At 42.1% G+C, this 15664-nt stretch overlaps 1 protein-coding gene across 2 annotated transcripts in view; it reads left to right on the forward strand.

Annotated features, from left to right (window-relative positions):
- Positions 1-1201: 1201 nt before the first annotated feature.
- RNLS (renalase, FAD dependent amine oxidase) overlaps positions 1202-15664 on the forward strand; it is a 281833-nt gene continuing 267370 nt past the window's right edge. For both annotated transcript variants that reach the window (XM_053692212.1, XM_053692214.1), the window contains exon 1: positions 1202-1395. In XM_053692212.1, coding sequence (XP_053548187.1) covers positions 1278-1395 — 118 coding nt within the window. In that variant the 5' untranslated portion in view covers positions 1202-1277. The remainder of the gene's footprint in view (positions 1396-15664) is intronic.

A 15664-nucleotide genomic window follows, 5' to 3' on the forward strand; every position in this document is an offset into this window, starting at 1 on the left:
GTCACATGGTTCTGGGTTTTAAGAACTTTATGGATGTACACATACTTACCTCCCAATATTTCCCAGAGGCTTTATGGGAAAGGGAGGTGATCGGGACTTGTGAGCCAACTGTGTTTTGTGTGCAAAGCTTTGACAGGAGGGGCATAGCTTGTCATGTCATGAGTAGGATTGACAGAGTTGGGGGGTGTCATGGGGGAATCAGGGCAATCCCTGGAAAACTGGACATTTTGCCTGACAGGGGAAGCTTGGGGAGGGAAACCTGGCAAACCTTCTAACCCTTGATTGGGACATATGTGTATCTTTGTGTAGTGCACTTTTTTTGCAAGTTGTGCTCATGTCCAGATGATCTAAAGATCCAGTTACTTCTCAGCACAAGTGGGTTGTTTCTCATAGCCTGGGTGATAGTGCCCGAACCCTTTATATGAAATATAGCACCAAAATGAAGACAACAGTTTGGTTTTAGACATGCAAATTATTCCATTCTTTAAATGGTTAAATTAATATTTAAATTGATATACACAAAATACACACTTTCAAGTGAGTAAAATATTTAAGTGGACATTATACACTAGATTTTTCTTTGCATAATTGTGTTGCAGAGATGATCCGTTTATATAGTCCATCTGGGTGTGTTTTTGTAAAAATAATTAGTTTTGCTTATTTTTAAATAACAATGTGTTTTTTTTTAGGCCCCTAACCAAGCCCCAATGTTTTAGATGTATACTGATGTATACAGACTGCTTCTGTTTGTATAATGTGTCTTTTCTTATGCAGGGGAGGTTCTGCTATCAGCCCCTTTCAGTGGGTGTTCCAGGCTTATCTCATTAACAGTGTTAAATTCAGAGCTTCTAAGAAAGTTTTTAAAAGGTTTATCACTGGATTTTTAGATCACTATCCGTGTATATTACTCTTTGTAGTAGTGTCTATTACATCCAGTTATATGAAAATGGGTGTACACTGTCCTTTTAATTTATTTGAGTACTATTTTGTACATTATGTCTCCTCATCAGTAAATATAGAGTATGCCTTATAAACAAAGAATTTGCGCTGCATAAATTTACTGAATTTACAGCTCTCTGCTAGATCTCAGACACACACAGAACTTTAATGATTAAAATGAAGAGCAATTGGTTTGCTATTACTAGTGGAACTGCAGCACTAGACCGGCATGTAACCCAGGGATAATTGCGTTCGGCCAGCAACTGTTTGTAGGAGGTCGCAGGGATAACGCTAGCTGTCCACATTTCATTCCCTTGACTTCTTCTATCAATCGTGCAATGTCCAGGATATTAATCGTTGGCGCAGGGCTGACAGGAAGCCTGTGTGCTTATCTCCTGAAAAAGGAGCTGGCTAGTAAATTACAAGTGGTTGTGTGGGATAAAGCTAGAGGAGCAGGTAACTTAGCCCTTCACTTATATAACACGCTGTACTGCTGACAGGACAACAATGTGCTAGCCCTGGTAATTCCAACCCACTGTTGTAATGTGTGCGTATTGCGTAACATGTATCACGTGGTTCTGAAAGAGTTAACCTGTGACCTGGGCTGGAATTAAACAGGTCATTACTTAGGTTTTTTAGTTTTTTCTTTTTAATTAAGCATTTCTGACTTTACTTTGACTTTTTGGTTTAATATATCGCACTTTATTATGAGATGGCAGTAAAAAAAAATAATGCAGTGTGTTCTAATTATTTGGTTCCTAACTTTTTGTACACACCCACCCAGCCAATCTATTTTTGATTAGAGTATTGCCCATATAATGTATGTACAGAGAGAATCTCTCTTATGAATAGGATTTTTAGAATGTTAAAAAACAAAAACTGTTTTAGATGGACATTAGCCAATATATATATATATAATGTGTGTGTTTTATATGCACTATTCAAATTCCTCCCTGCACACCCAGCACATAGTTGCCAACATACACTTTGCAGCAGAGCAAGCAAGCGGGTTACTGGAGTATTGACGACCTACTGTTCAACTGCTCCGCCCACTCAGTTCTGCAATCAAAACACACCCATTTGAAAGTAATAGTATAATTTAGACTTATCCATAGTTTATTATACAGATTACAGCACCAAGCTCTTACCCAGTCTCTGGAACACATTCTGGGCATATGGTTATTTTTACAACACAGCATCAAAATTAGAAAGACAAATATGTGAACCCATTCAATAATAATAATATTCCATTTGGAATGAATTATATTTAAATAATACACCATATCTATTTATCATATATCTATCTGTATGTATGTGTGTGTATATATATATATATATATATATATATACACACAAACAACAAATGTTGTGCAAAAGAGATTTTCAGGGACATTTCCAGGGACAAAAAACAAAATCCAGGGACTGTCCCTGGAAATCAGGGACTGTTGGCAACTATGCCAGCAACATGTGTAACTTATAAGTGTCCAGGAAAACATGGCTGAGGTGGCAACGCTAACTGTGGCCAGTTAGTGATTAGCGATAGATACAAATGAGTGTGCACTGGTTAAAGGGACAGTACACCATAATCGTGGCCGGACTGTTAGCCGACGGACATTTGGCCGACACACAAGTGGCTGTCAGATAACAGTCCGGCCACGAGATAGATACATAAATTAGATAGATAAATTCGATAGATTTGAGAGATAATTTCCCAGACAGAGAATTACAAGACGTGCGGGCTGCGACCCATGGTAAGGTTCCCAGTGGCGGTTGTGGCGCGCGAGGCTCTGATTAGAACAGAGCACTCTGGAACGTATCTGCCCTCGGACGAAATCGAACATGCTTCGACATTCTGTCTGACAGAATGCTGTCGGCCAAATGTCCATTGGCATTTTGTCAGAGTACTGCATGTAATAGACAGACACTACAATAAAGAAGAATATGCACAGATACTGATACATTTTAAAACGGTACTTAGAAGCGCCCAATTTAGCACTGTTGATGAGGTTAGGCTGAGACACTTAGTGAAAGAGGCTGGGAAAGCAGGAAAAGCATACCCCCCTGTATATGAAAATATCCTTGAGACAAACAGAAGCAGCAGAAGTCTGTAGTCCTGGGTCTACATCTGATACTTTGGGGCTTGGTTAAGGGTCTGAAAATCAACAGAATGTTATAAAAAAAAAAAGCAAATCCTGTACATTGTTACAAAAACACTCCCAGATAGGCTGTATAAATGTTTCATCTACAAATTTATGTAAAGACAAATCTAGTGTACAATGTTCCTTTTAAGCAATTTGCAGAATATCAGTGTCATAATTGAAAGCCCTGCAAGTATGGTTGCTACTTGCCGGATATAGACTATAGTTTTAAAAAAATATGTTTGCATATTATTCTCAGGCTTATCTTTGCTTTGAATACATCATAATATTGAGCATTTATTTAATGTTTAATGTCCCTTCAAGAGTACAGAGCAGCACTTCAAAAACTCTTGTTGGCCATAACTTAGGCAGTGTGTCCCGAGACCTTTATTTGAAGTTACTGTTTCAAGATTGTTAATGAAAGAGGGTAACAAGTGGATGATTCTTCAGGTTAATGTTTAATTGAGAATGTTAGCAACTATATCGCTAATAAAATGCCAGGAACTGAATTTGGACTAAATCTCTGGTCAAGTAAAGAAATTTGCAGATCATACCTTTTTATTCAAAATCAAATATTGTTATTGAAATAGTTGTGTTTAACCATACTCACCCCCTTTATTCAGAGTTGTACAGGATTGTATTGTTCTGCTGACGAAAGGGGACTTTACAAAAAGAACATCACACTGCAGTGACCTTTATGCTATTTCCACACCTTTTATTATTATTATTATTATTATTATTATTATTATTATCATCATCATCATCATCATCATCATCAGGTATTTGTAGAGCGCCAACAGATTCCACAGCGCTATAAACATAGGCAGTATACAAGATAACATTTAAAGGAATCAAATCGGTAGAGGGACCTGCCGAGAGTTGCACTGTTGTTAGTCGGCTCTTATGAAGGTGAACTTCAAACAGCTGGGCTCATAGGCTAACATGCTAAGGGGTTCAAGGAAATAGCAGTGGAGATAGGAAGGTTAGTGTAGGTTGCATGTATCCCTGAATAGTAGAGTCTTTAGGGAACTCTTGAAGCTTTCAAAACTAGGGGAGAGTCTTGTGGAACGAGGCAGATAGTTCCATAAGATGGGAGCCAGTCTGGGGAAGTCTTGTAAATTGGAATGTGAGAAGGTAACAATAGTGGAGGAGAGTAGAAGATCATGAGTGGAGCGAAGGGGACGGGAGGGAGAGTATCTGGAGACAAGGTCTGAGAAGTAGTGGGAGCAGTGCAGTTCAGGGCTTTGTATGTCAGAGTGAGAATTTTGTGTTTAATCCTGTAGACAAGAGGAAGCCAGTGAAGGGATTGGCAGAGAGGTGCAGCAGATGAAGAACGACGTGTAAGGAAGATGAGCCTGGCAGAGGCATTCATTATTGATTGTAAAGAGCTACGCGGCAGCAAGGGAGACCAGAGAGGATGGAGTTGCAGTAGTCGAGGCAGGAAAGTATGAGAGAGTGGATTACAATCTTAGTTGTGTCTTGTGTAAGGAAATGTCTAATTTTAGAGATGGTTTTTAAAGGGATAGAAAACTCCCAAAATGTATGTTTTGCATTGTATAGAACACTGCATTTAAAATACTTTTCCTATATACTCTCATTAGCAAATATTTACAGTTTGTAAGCATTTTACCTTTTAATATTATTATCAAGCCCCAGCCCTCCAGAAGCGACCTGCAAACTACCAATAAGTGTGATCGTACGCACATATCAGAATCCCCCAACATGGACCCAGCACATGCGCACTTTTAGCTGTATGCCTGTTCGTCACAGTAGCGCTGGTGTAGTTCCAGACAGGGCGTTACTGTGAATAAGCAGGCTGGATGAAGAGCAGAGAAAAGGGGAGTAATTTATTAGTGATTGACACTCCTACATGATACGTATTAATAGCTTTATTGCTGCAACAGCATGGATCCTGTGTAACTGCATCATTTGGCTCATAATGATCACTGTGTTATTCCCACGGTGCTGCCGTTTGTATATAGTGAATAAAACAAATAAATGGAGCGACTGTCAATCTCTTACAGAGGAACTGCCCAATATGAGACGTCCCTGTAAATGACATTCCCAATTCTCCACCCAAATTATCTATGTAGCTTTTCTCTAAGAGTTATTCTTGGGAAAAATACGGCTGAAAAGAAAGACCATTACAATTGGCTGTTGATCTGAGAGTGCCAGAATACCCATTTTTTGGAGGGCGGATCTAACACTACAGCCTGGAACTATTTTATATGAAATAAGAAACAAAAATGTATTTTGCATTTATGGGGCAGTTATATAAAGAGGATGGGACATTTATATCTGTTTTATGGTTCTTATTTTCTATACCTTTAAGGTGGAAGCGGCAGGCTTTAGCCAAGGACTGAATGTGAGGAGTGATAGAAAAATCTGAGTCAAGTGTGACCCCAAGACATCGGGCATGTAGGGTAGGGGTAGTGATGGAGTTATCAACAGTTATAGAGAAATGAAGGGTGGAGATTTTGGAAGAAAGGGGAAAATAAGGAGCTCTCAATTTTGGAGAGATTTAGCTTGAGGTAGTGAGAGGACATCCAAGATGAGATATGAGAGAGACAGTTAGTGACACGGATTAGCAAGGAAGGAGATAGGTCTGGTGCAGAGAGGTAGATTTTGGTGTTGTCGGCATACAAATGATACTGAAACCTGAGGGACTTTATTAAGGAACCTTATGACGACGTGTAGCTTGAGAAGAGAAGGGGACCGAGGACAGAGCCTTTGCGGTACCCCAACAGAAAGTGGTAACGGGGCAGAGGATGCCACAGAGAAGGCTACATTAAAGGTACGGTTAGACAGATAGGAAAAGACCCATGGTAGAGCTGTGTCGCAGATGTCGAAGGATTGGAGGGTTTGGAGCAAAAGAGGGTGGTTGACAGTATCAAAGGCTGCAGACAGATCAAAGAGGATAAGTAGAGAGAAGTGGCCTTTGGATCTTGCTGTAAGTAGCTCATTGGTAACCTTAACAATGGCTGTCTCTGTGGAGTGAAGGGACGAAATCAAGATTGCAGTGGGTCAAGGAGGGAGTTTGATGTAAGGAAATGGGATAGACGTGCATATACTAGCTTTTCAAGAAGCTTTGAGGCAAGAGGGAGTAGGGAAATAGGGCGGCAGTTGGATGGCGAGGTTGGATCTAGAGAAGGTTTTATGAGGATAGGTGTGACCAGTGCATGTTTAAGAGATGAGGGGAATATGCCAGTGCTGAGGGAGAGGTTGAAGGTGTGTGTGAATATAAGGGTAAGGGTAGGAGAGAGGGAGGGGATAAGCTGTGAGGGGATGGGGTCGAGGGGATAGGTAGTGAGGCGAGAGGAGAGGATAGTATAAGGGCAGAAACTTCTTCCTCTGTAACAGGGGCAAAACAGCTAAATTTATGGCTATGCGGGTTTTCGATGATTGTGAGCTTTTGAGGGGGTGGGAGACTGGTAGTATGCTGAGAGACAATTTAATTTCTGATGGAGGCGATTTTGTTGTTGATATAGCTGGCAAAATCTTGAGCTGAGAGAGAAGTTGTAGTAGGAGGTGGGGGTGGACGGAGAAGAGTATTGAACGTGGAGAACAGACGTTTTGGGTTTGAAGAAAGAGTAGAGTTAAGAGTAGAGAAGTAGTGTTGCTTATATAGATTAAGGACAGAATAGTAAGAGTTCAAGATGAACTTATAGTGAAGAAAGTCAACTGAACTCTGAGATTTTCTCCAGTGCTGCACAGCAGTACTGGAACATCTGCGTAGGTACCATGTCAGAGGAGTATGCCTGGGCTGAGAATGAGTGTATGATTTCTGAGCTATGGTAGGTGGGGCCAGATTGTCAAGGGCTGATGTTATAGTGGCAGGATAGATTCATCAGAGCAGAAAAAGGAGGGGATGGTAGAGAGCAGAGGTTCGAGAGAGCTAGCGAGCTGTTGCTAATCTAATGACTTGATTCTTCTGTGAAGTTTGGTGTGAGGGGTAGAAGGAGGGAGAGTTGTAGGGAGGAAAGTGATGTTACAAGTGAGGAGATGACGGTCAGAAAGAGGAAAGGGGAGTTTGTGAAGTTTAAGAGCACCGATAGCTGAAAATCAGATCAAGGGAGTGACCATCTTTGTGAGTAGGAGACTCGGTTCATTGTGACAGGCCGAAAGAGGAATTGAGTTGCAGAAATTGTTTTGCAGAGGAGGCAGTGGGATTGTCAAAAGGGAGGTTGAAGTCGCCAAGTATGAGGGCAGGGGTATCTGAGGGAAGGAAATATGGTAGCTAGGTGGCAAAGTGACCTAGAAATAGAGTTGAGGAGCCAGGGGGCGGTATATGACTGCAACACATATAGAGAGGGGAGAGAATAAGCGAATTGTGGGTTTTAAATGAAGAAAATGTGAGGGAAAAGAAGGGCTGTATTTGTTGAAAATACCAACATGTTAAAGGGACAGTATATTGTGATTTTTGAAATCTTTTCTTTAGGGTGTTACCAATGATTCCTTTTACCTGCTGGAGTGTATTAAATTGTTTACAAATATCACCATTAACTTTATTTTGACATTTGAAATAGCTAATTTTGTCTGTTGTATTTATACTGACAATATCACTATATAAGTACCACTAATAGAAAAGCTATGTAAACAAGAATGTGCTGAATAAATAACATTTCTGGGGGGTAGGGTGTGAGAGAGAGATACTAAAATTGTCTATGGCTTTTCTATGGCTCTTTCTAAGAATTGGCCTTTGTGTATATAGTGAGCGATAAGTAGACTTGCATTCGTCTTCTGTTTGTCTGAATTTTGACCCATTCATCCCTTTGTATGCATAAAATGTAGACAAATGGATTTGGGTCTAGTAGTTGCTTTTGTTTTGTTTTCGTTCAGCACTTTCGGCATCAAAAAAGGGGCAGATTGCACAGGAAAGAGGGAAAGAGCTGAGATTGTTTGACAAATCAGGTAGTTTGTTTGCTGTGATGTAAAGGGGGTCTGACCATTCATGCGTACAACCTCCCCTGCCCAATCTTGACAGAGCATTATTACATGACTGATGTGAGAAGCAGCAAGTCAGGAATTAAATGTCAATCAGGCTTGACCAATCTTCTTTTCAACCTAGCATAGGGAAATGGTAGTCTAAGTAAACATCAGCCATCTTTAACCCCTTTATGCCAGGGCCAAGTGTTTAACACCTGGAAGAAGTTCCTATGTAAACACTCCTTTGAAAAAGGAAATCACGTGATTGTTAATGCAATCGCGTGATTTGAAGGCCGGCTTCAGATCATGGGGTACTGCCTACGATACTAGCTCTGCTCCCCAGTCCGATTATAATTTTTCTTAAAGCAGGAGGTAGCAGAATGCCGGATAACATTGGATGTTCTATGCCGTCCTAAGGGTGTTAAAGCCAGCAATGTTAGAACGGTGTTCTGTTGAAAACTCCAAGAAATCGAAAGCTCCAAGATCACGCCACTTCTGGTAACTCTTCCATTTTCACTATCTGTTTTTGCCTCTGTCTGGGGGGGTGCACCGCCGATCCTCTGGCATCCACCCCAAGTAAACCTTGGGGAATAAGGTTTACAAGGGGGGCTTTGCCCACCTTAAACCCCCCCTAGGCGGAGGCAAATTAGATAGTGAAGAAAGGCGATTGCAGTCTCATCTAATTGGCCAGTGTCTTCGTGAGGGACAGGATGCACAACTGATCAGATGTATGGATTCACTGGAAGTGATGCCATCTTGGAGTTTTCGATTTCTTGGAGTTTGCGATATAACAACGGCATGGACCGTGCTAAGGACGTGAATAGATTAATCACTTTCACTTCAGCTTCTAAATAGTGCTGTTGTGTGTGCTTCTGTCAGCTGCGAGTGTGCAGAATCAGAATTTTTTCTTCCAGTGCGGTGTAATTGGCACTGCCTAATATTTTGAATCTGGGGACCATGGATTTTTCTTTTTTCTTTACTAGTTTAGTGCTAAAGAGTTGTAGCTTAATATATATTGCAGTGGGGGCTTAGCTGGTCTGGTAGGAAGGTCGCTTGCCTTTACACAAGGGTAAATTTATAGGGGTTGCTGTGTTCCTTGTTCAGAGAGGAATTGCCTGGTATTTCAGTGCTGGACTGACTGTAATAGGTGGGATCAGACTGATATACTACAGGAAAGTTCTACTCTGTGAAAAGCATTACTGGGCTAAAAGAAGCTGCACCCAGGTGGTAAATCACCATAGAACTGGCTAACAATGGTATTGAGCTAGTTGTTTGTTCCTTTGAGTGCGCTTTTCTCTGTATGTATTTAGTCTCCCTAAGGGAAAAAGGGGCAACCAGACGTGGACTTCTTGCTCAGAATATATAGAGGAATATGGCTACACCTCACTGACGAGGCCCAATGAAGGCCGAAACGATAGTCTGGGGTTGCTCTGTTACTTGTTCAGAGAGGAATTGCCTGGTATTTCGGCGCTGGACTGACCGTAATAGGTGGGATCAGACTGATATACTACAGGAAAATTCTACTCTGTGAAAAGCATTACTGGGCTAAAAGAAGCTGCACCCAGGTGGTAAATCGCCATAGAACAGGCTAATAATGGTATTGAGCCAGTTGTTCATTCCTGTGAGTTTCCTTCTCTCTGTATGTATGTATGTATGTGTGTGTGTATATGTGTGTGTGTGTGTATGTGATTTTGTACCAAAAACCGTGATTGCGATTTAATCGCGATTTTCTTAAAAAGCGACCTACGGATTGTTTTACAATGATCTTTATGAGATATTGTTACCGGCGACTAACGAGTCCGATATGACTAGAACAGTCTCACATGGATAACTAGGCCTACGGTGGGGTGGTGTGATTGCAAGTCGCATGCAAGCTTAGCTCTAATACGAAAGAGTGCGTGTGAATGGTACCCCGCAGCCAAGCTCCTGTTGGCGGGACAACCACTGCCCGAGGAGGAGGGTTGTTTTTTTTTCCCTGGCTGCTGCACGGAAGTCCTTTTCACGCTACTATAGTCGAGTAGCGCCGACTCCAACCATAAGGGGCAAGCCCCACAACCAGGTACCCAAACCGATGAAGGATACAGCACGATAAAGAAGACGCTGCAATATGGTGCCTGACTGATCCCTGCACACTGACAATGTGAATTAGGCCGGAGAGAGTCTTCAAGAAGGATGCAGCCACAATCGAGAGGTGTCCAAGGAGGGAGCCGTGTTCTAAGGAGACCAGCTGGCAGACGGACTGAAGGGAGGAAGACACAATCGCAAGTATTGTGTGCACTGCAAACAGTGTTAAAGCAACCGTTAAGCTGTTTTATGAAGGCAATTTGTGATACACACATAATACAGGCATAATTCCTGGTTGTGGAGGGCGGGCACAGGGGAGGCCCTGTTCCACATTGTCTGATTTGGAAAGAATTTATTTGCAAATTATGGTGGAAAATAAGTATTTGGTCAATATCAAAAGTTAATCTCAATACTTTGTTATATATCCTTTGTTGGCAATGACAGAGGTCAAACGTTTGCTGTAAGTCTTCACAAGGTTGTCACACACTGTTGCTGGTATGTTGGCCCATTCCTGCATGCAGATCTCCTCTAGAGCAGTGATGTTTTGGGGCTGTCGCTGGGCAACACAGACTTTCAACTCCCTCCAAAGGTTTTCTATGGGGTTGAGATCTGGAGACTGGCTAGGCCACTCCAGGACCTTGAAATGCTTCTTACGAAGCCACTCCTTTGTTGCCCGGGCGGTGTGTTTGGGATCATTGTCATGCTGAAAGACCCAGCCACGTTTCATCTTCAATGCCCTTGCTGATGGAAGGAGGTTTGCACTCAAAATCTCACGATATATGGCCCCATTCATTCTTTCATGTACATGAATCAGTCGTCCTGTTCCCTTTGCAGAGAAACAGCCCCAAAGCATGATGTTGCCACCCCCATTCTTCACAGTAGGTATGGTGTTTTTTGGTTGCAACTCAGCATTCTCTCTCCTCCAAACACGACGAGTTGTGTTTCTACCAAACAGTTCTACTTTGCTTTCATCTGACCATATGACATTCTCCCAATCTGCTTCTGGATCATCCAAATGCTCTCTAGCATACTTCAGACGGGCCCGGACATGTACTGGCTTAAGCAGGGGGACACGTCTGGCACTGCAGGATCTGAGTCCCTGGCGGCGTAGTGTGTTACTGATGGTAGCCTTTGTTAAGTTGGTCCCAGCTCTCTGCAGGTCATTCACTAGGTCCCCCCGTGTGGTTCTGGGATGTTTGCTCACCGTTCTTGTGATCATTTTGACCCCACGGCGTGAGATCTTGCTTGGAGCCCCAGATCGAGGGAGATTATCAGTGGTCTTGTATGTCTTCCATTTTCTAATTATTGCTCCCACAGTTGATTTCTTCACACCAAGCTGCTTGCCTATTGCAGATTCAGTCTTCTCAGCCTGGTGCAGGTCTACAATTTTGTTTCTGCTGTCCTTCGACAGCTCTTTGGTCTTCACCATAGTAGAGTTTGGAGTGTGACTGTTTGAGGTTGTGGACAGGTGTCTTTTATACTGATAACAAGTTCAAACAGGTGCCATTAATACAGGTAATAGTGGAGGACAGAGGAGCCTCTTAAAGAAGAAGATAGAGGTCTGTGAGAGCCAGAAATCTTGCTTGTTTGTAGGTGACCAAATACTTATTTTCCACCATAATATGCAAATAAATTCTTTCCAAATCAGACAATGTGATTGTCTGGATTTGTTTCCACATTTTGTCTCTCATAGTTGAGGTATACCTATGATGAAAATTACAGGCCTCTCTCATCTTCTTAAGTGGGAGAACTTGCACAATTGGTGGCTGACTAAATACTTTTTTGCCCCACTGTGTGTATATATATATATATATATATATATATATATATATATATATATATATAGTATCTCACAAAAGTGAGTACACCCCTCACATTTTTGTAAATATTTTATTATATCTTTTTATGTGACAACACTGAAGAAATGACACTTTGCTACAATGTAAAAGTAGTGAGTCTACAGACTGTATAACAGTGTAAATTTGCTGTCCTCTCAAAACAACTCAACACACAGCCATTAATGTCTAAACTGTTAGCAACAAAAGTAAACCCCTAAGTGGAAATATCCAAATTTGGTCCATTTAGCCATTTTCCCTCCCTAGTGTCACGTGACTCGTTAGTGTTACAAGGTCTCAGGTGTGAATGGGGAGCTGGTGTGTTAAATTTGGTGTTATCGCTCTCACACTCTCTTATACTGGTCACTGGAAGTTCAACATGGCACCTCATGGTAAAGAATTCTCTGAGGATCTGAAAAAAAGAATTGTTGCTCTACATAAAGATGGCCTAGGCTATAAGAAGATTGCCAAGACCCTGAAACTGAGCTGCAGCATGGTGGGCAAGACCATGCAGCGGTTTCACAGGACAGGTTTCACTCAGAACAGGCCTCGCCATGGTCGACCAAAGAAATTGAGTGCCCGTGCTCAGCGCCATATCCAGAGGTTGTCTTTGGGAAATAGATGTATGAGTGCTGCCAGCATTGCTGCAGAGGTTGAAGGGGTGGGGGGTCAGCATGTCAGTGCTAAGACTATACGCCGTACACTGCATCAAATTGGTCTGCATGGCTGTCGCCCCAGAAGGAAGCCTCTTCTAAAGATTATGCACAAGAAAGTCCGCAAACAGTTTGCTGAAGACAAGCAGACTAAGGACATGGATAACAGGAACCATGTCCTGTGATCCAATGAGACCAAGATAAACTTATTTGGTTCAGATGGTGTTACGCGTGTGTGGCAGCAACCAGGTGAGGAGTACAAAGACAAGTGTGTCTTGCCTACAGTCAAGCATGGTGGTGGGAGTGTCATGGTCTGGGCCTGCATGAGTGCTGCCGGCACTGGGGAGCTACAGTTCATTGAGGGAACCATACATGCCAACATGTACTGTGACATACTGAAGCAGAGCCTGATCCCCTCCCTTCGGAGACTGGGCCGCAGGGCAGTATTCCAACAGATAACAACCCCAAACACACCTCCAAGACGACCACTGACTTGGTAAGGAAGCTGAGGGTAAAGGTGATAGACTGGCCAAGCATGTCTCCAGACATAAACCCTATTGAGTATCTGTGGGGCATCCTCAAATAGAAGGTGGGGGAGCGCAAGGTCTCTAACATCCACCAGCTCCATGATGTCATCATGGAGGAGTGGAAGAGGACTCCAGTGGCAACCTGCGAAGCTCTGGTGAACTCCATGCCCAAGAGGGTTAAGGCAGTGCTAGAAAATATTTGTGGCCACACAAAATATTCACACTTTGTGTCCAATTTGAACATTTCCACTTAGGGGTGTACTCACTTTTGTTGCCAAAGGTTTAGACATTAATGGCTGTGTGTTGAGTTATTTTGAGGGGACAGCAAATTTACACTGTTATACAGGCCGTACCCTCACTACTTTACATTGTAGCAAATTGTCATTTTTTCAGTGTTGTCACATGAAAAGATATAATAAAATATTTACAAAAATGTGCTTCCACCTCAACTCCTATGATGTATGGATAAGGCTCTGTGTGGTGAATGACCACTGAACAAGGCAATTCAATCCCCTTCTTATTGCAGCATCCGTTCCCTTCCTTGGATTCAGTCCTCACCTCCCCAGCAGAAGATGAACCGCTTCGAAAGGTGGACGTGAAATCTGTATTGGAGGGGGGGGTTAGGGGCCTCTCATACCATCAGCCTCCGCGAGAGTTAGAATCTTCTTGAGAAGATTCTAACTCTGGCGGAGGTGGAAGCACGTGAGTTTTCATTTGGCATTACTCTGCAGAAAAATAGCAAGTGTTTTTGATATACTACACCAGGAGGTTCCTTCTGCTGTGCGCCCTTCCCTCTTCTGTTCCAGATTTCATGCCAGAGGCTTTCCTTTCTTCAGAGGGACTAAATTCTCATTTTGGGATTAGGCTACAGGAGGAAGATACACCTTTCTCCCTCCAAACATCACTGGATTGGTGTGTTTGGATAATATTGGGGAGACCTACAATTTCAGGACAATACTGGTACTCCTGTGTTTGGGACATTTATTTTTGTAGCGCTGTATTTGCATCTATAACTCTACCTAAATTACTAGGCATGCCAGTCCAAGCCGGGAAATTGTAGGTAGAAATGGCAAACAGAACAGGTTCTAACACAAGATATCAAAATGGGAATAATAGGCCCAGAATGGTCATGGTGAAATATCTTAATTTTTAAGAAAAAGTTGATATAATCAGGGCATATAGGAAATGTAGCCCGTTTAGGATAGGATCTAGTCAAATTTTGATATTTCAGGATTATTCTATAGAAACCACAGCTAAAAAAAAATTATGGCACCCTTCTGTACAGCACTTATCAAGAATAATTTTAAAGCCAGCCTAAGATATCCAGCTAAAATCGTGTTAGAAGACATTGAGGGTAATATTATACTAAATAACTGTGAGGAGGCCAAAGTATTTCTGGGAGAAAAGAATATTACTCTACAACATGATATTGCAGAAACAGGTAGAGCTAGAAGATGATATTAATAATAGGTAGTCAGAATACAAGGTCAGGTTTGCTTTATAAATGTGTATATGCCCCGTGTAAATGAGGAAGGATAGGCCTCTGTACTAGGGATTGGCGAATGTGTAAATTTCCGAATTCGAATGTTAGAATGAATGTTATTACCAAAATTCGAATTATAAATCCTAATGTTGATAAGAACGAATATTCTTAAAAATTCTATAATCAAATGTTATTTACAGTTTTCGAATGTCACTTTCGAATTCGAATGTTTATAATTATATTGAATGTCCACATTAGAAATTTCGAATTTAACATTCTATTTAACAAATACTATTCAGAAGTTCAATAGTTCATGTGGTAGGGAGGGAATCTATTAAATTGATACATAATAGGGGGCGTGTCCTAGCCGCAACCATGAGGAGTCGCAAAGTTGAAAAGCTCTCTCTATAACGTTAGAAAATGTCAGTTATCTCTTCTCTATTTAGCTATAATTACTCATAAATGGTGGAACTAACAGAGCAGTAGCCAAATATTGCCCTGTTTACATCGGCAGAAAGAAACAACTTGAGTCTCCAAAGATTGACGACTGCGGCCTCATACCTTTTTTACATCCAGCCATCCCCCACCCGGTTTGCTAGCAGCCGGGTAAGGCAGTTTCACGCTAGTGAAAATCTTAACTATTCATTGCAACCTTGTTCCTAGCTATGGAGAGGGATTTACATTTGCAGATGCAGACGATGCTTGAAGAGCTGGAACTACAGATGCTCCGCAATTTCGAGGACTTACACCATACCTTACAAATTGCCAGTGGTAAGGAAGCACACGAGTCATCTGAAATGGCAGAAGTGACAGACATCGCTACCCAGCAGGGGACGTCTAACCCAAGTAGGCAGCTCCTTTCACTAGAGCCCACATGCGATCCTAAGCCTAGCTTGGAAATAGAGGAGCAAGTAACCCCGCCGGTGGCACTCTCTACACGAGAACACACAGAACATCAGGACGGAGCCAGTCCTTACCTTCTTACCCCAGCTAACAGCGATCCACAGAGTAATAGTGTTTGGGAGAGACCAGAGAGCACCCGACCTGCAAGCAACACTGCGATCATCTATAATACCGGAGCCGCCCCCTGCACCCATGT

This window comes from Bombina bombina, chromosome 9, assembly GCF_027579735.1.
Source record: "Bombina bombina isolate aBomBom1 chromosome 9, aBomBom1.pri, whole genome shotgun sequence".
Taxonomy (NCBI): domain Eukaryota; kingdom Metazoa; phylum Chordata; class Amphibia; order Anura; family Bombinatoridae; genus Bombina; species Bombina bombina.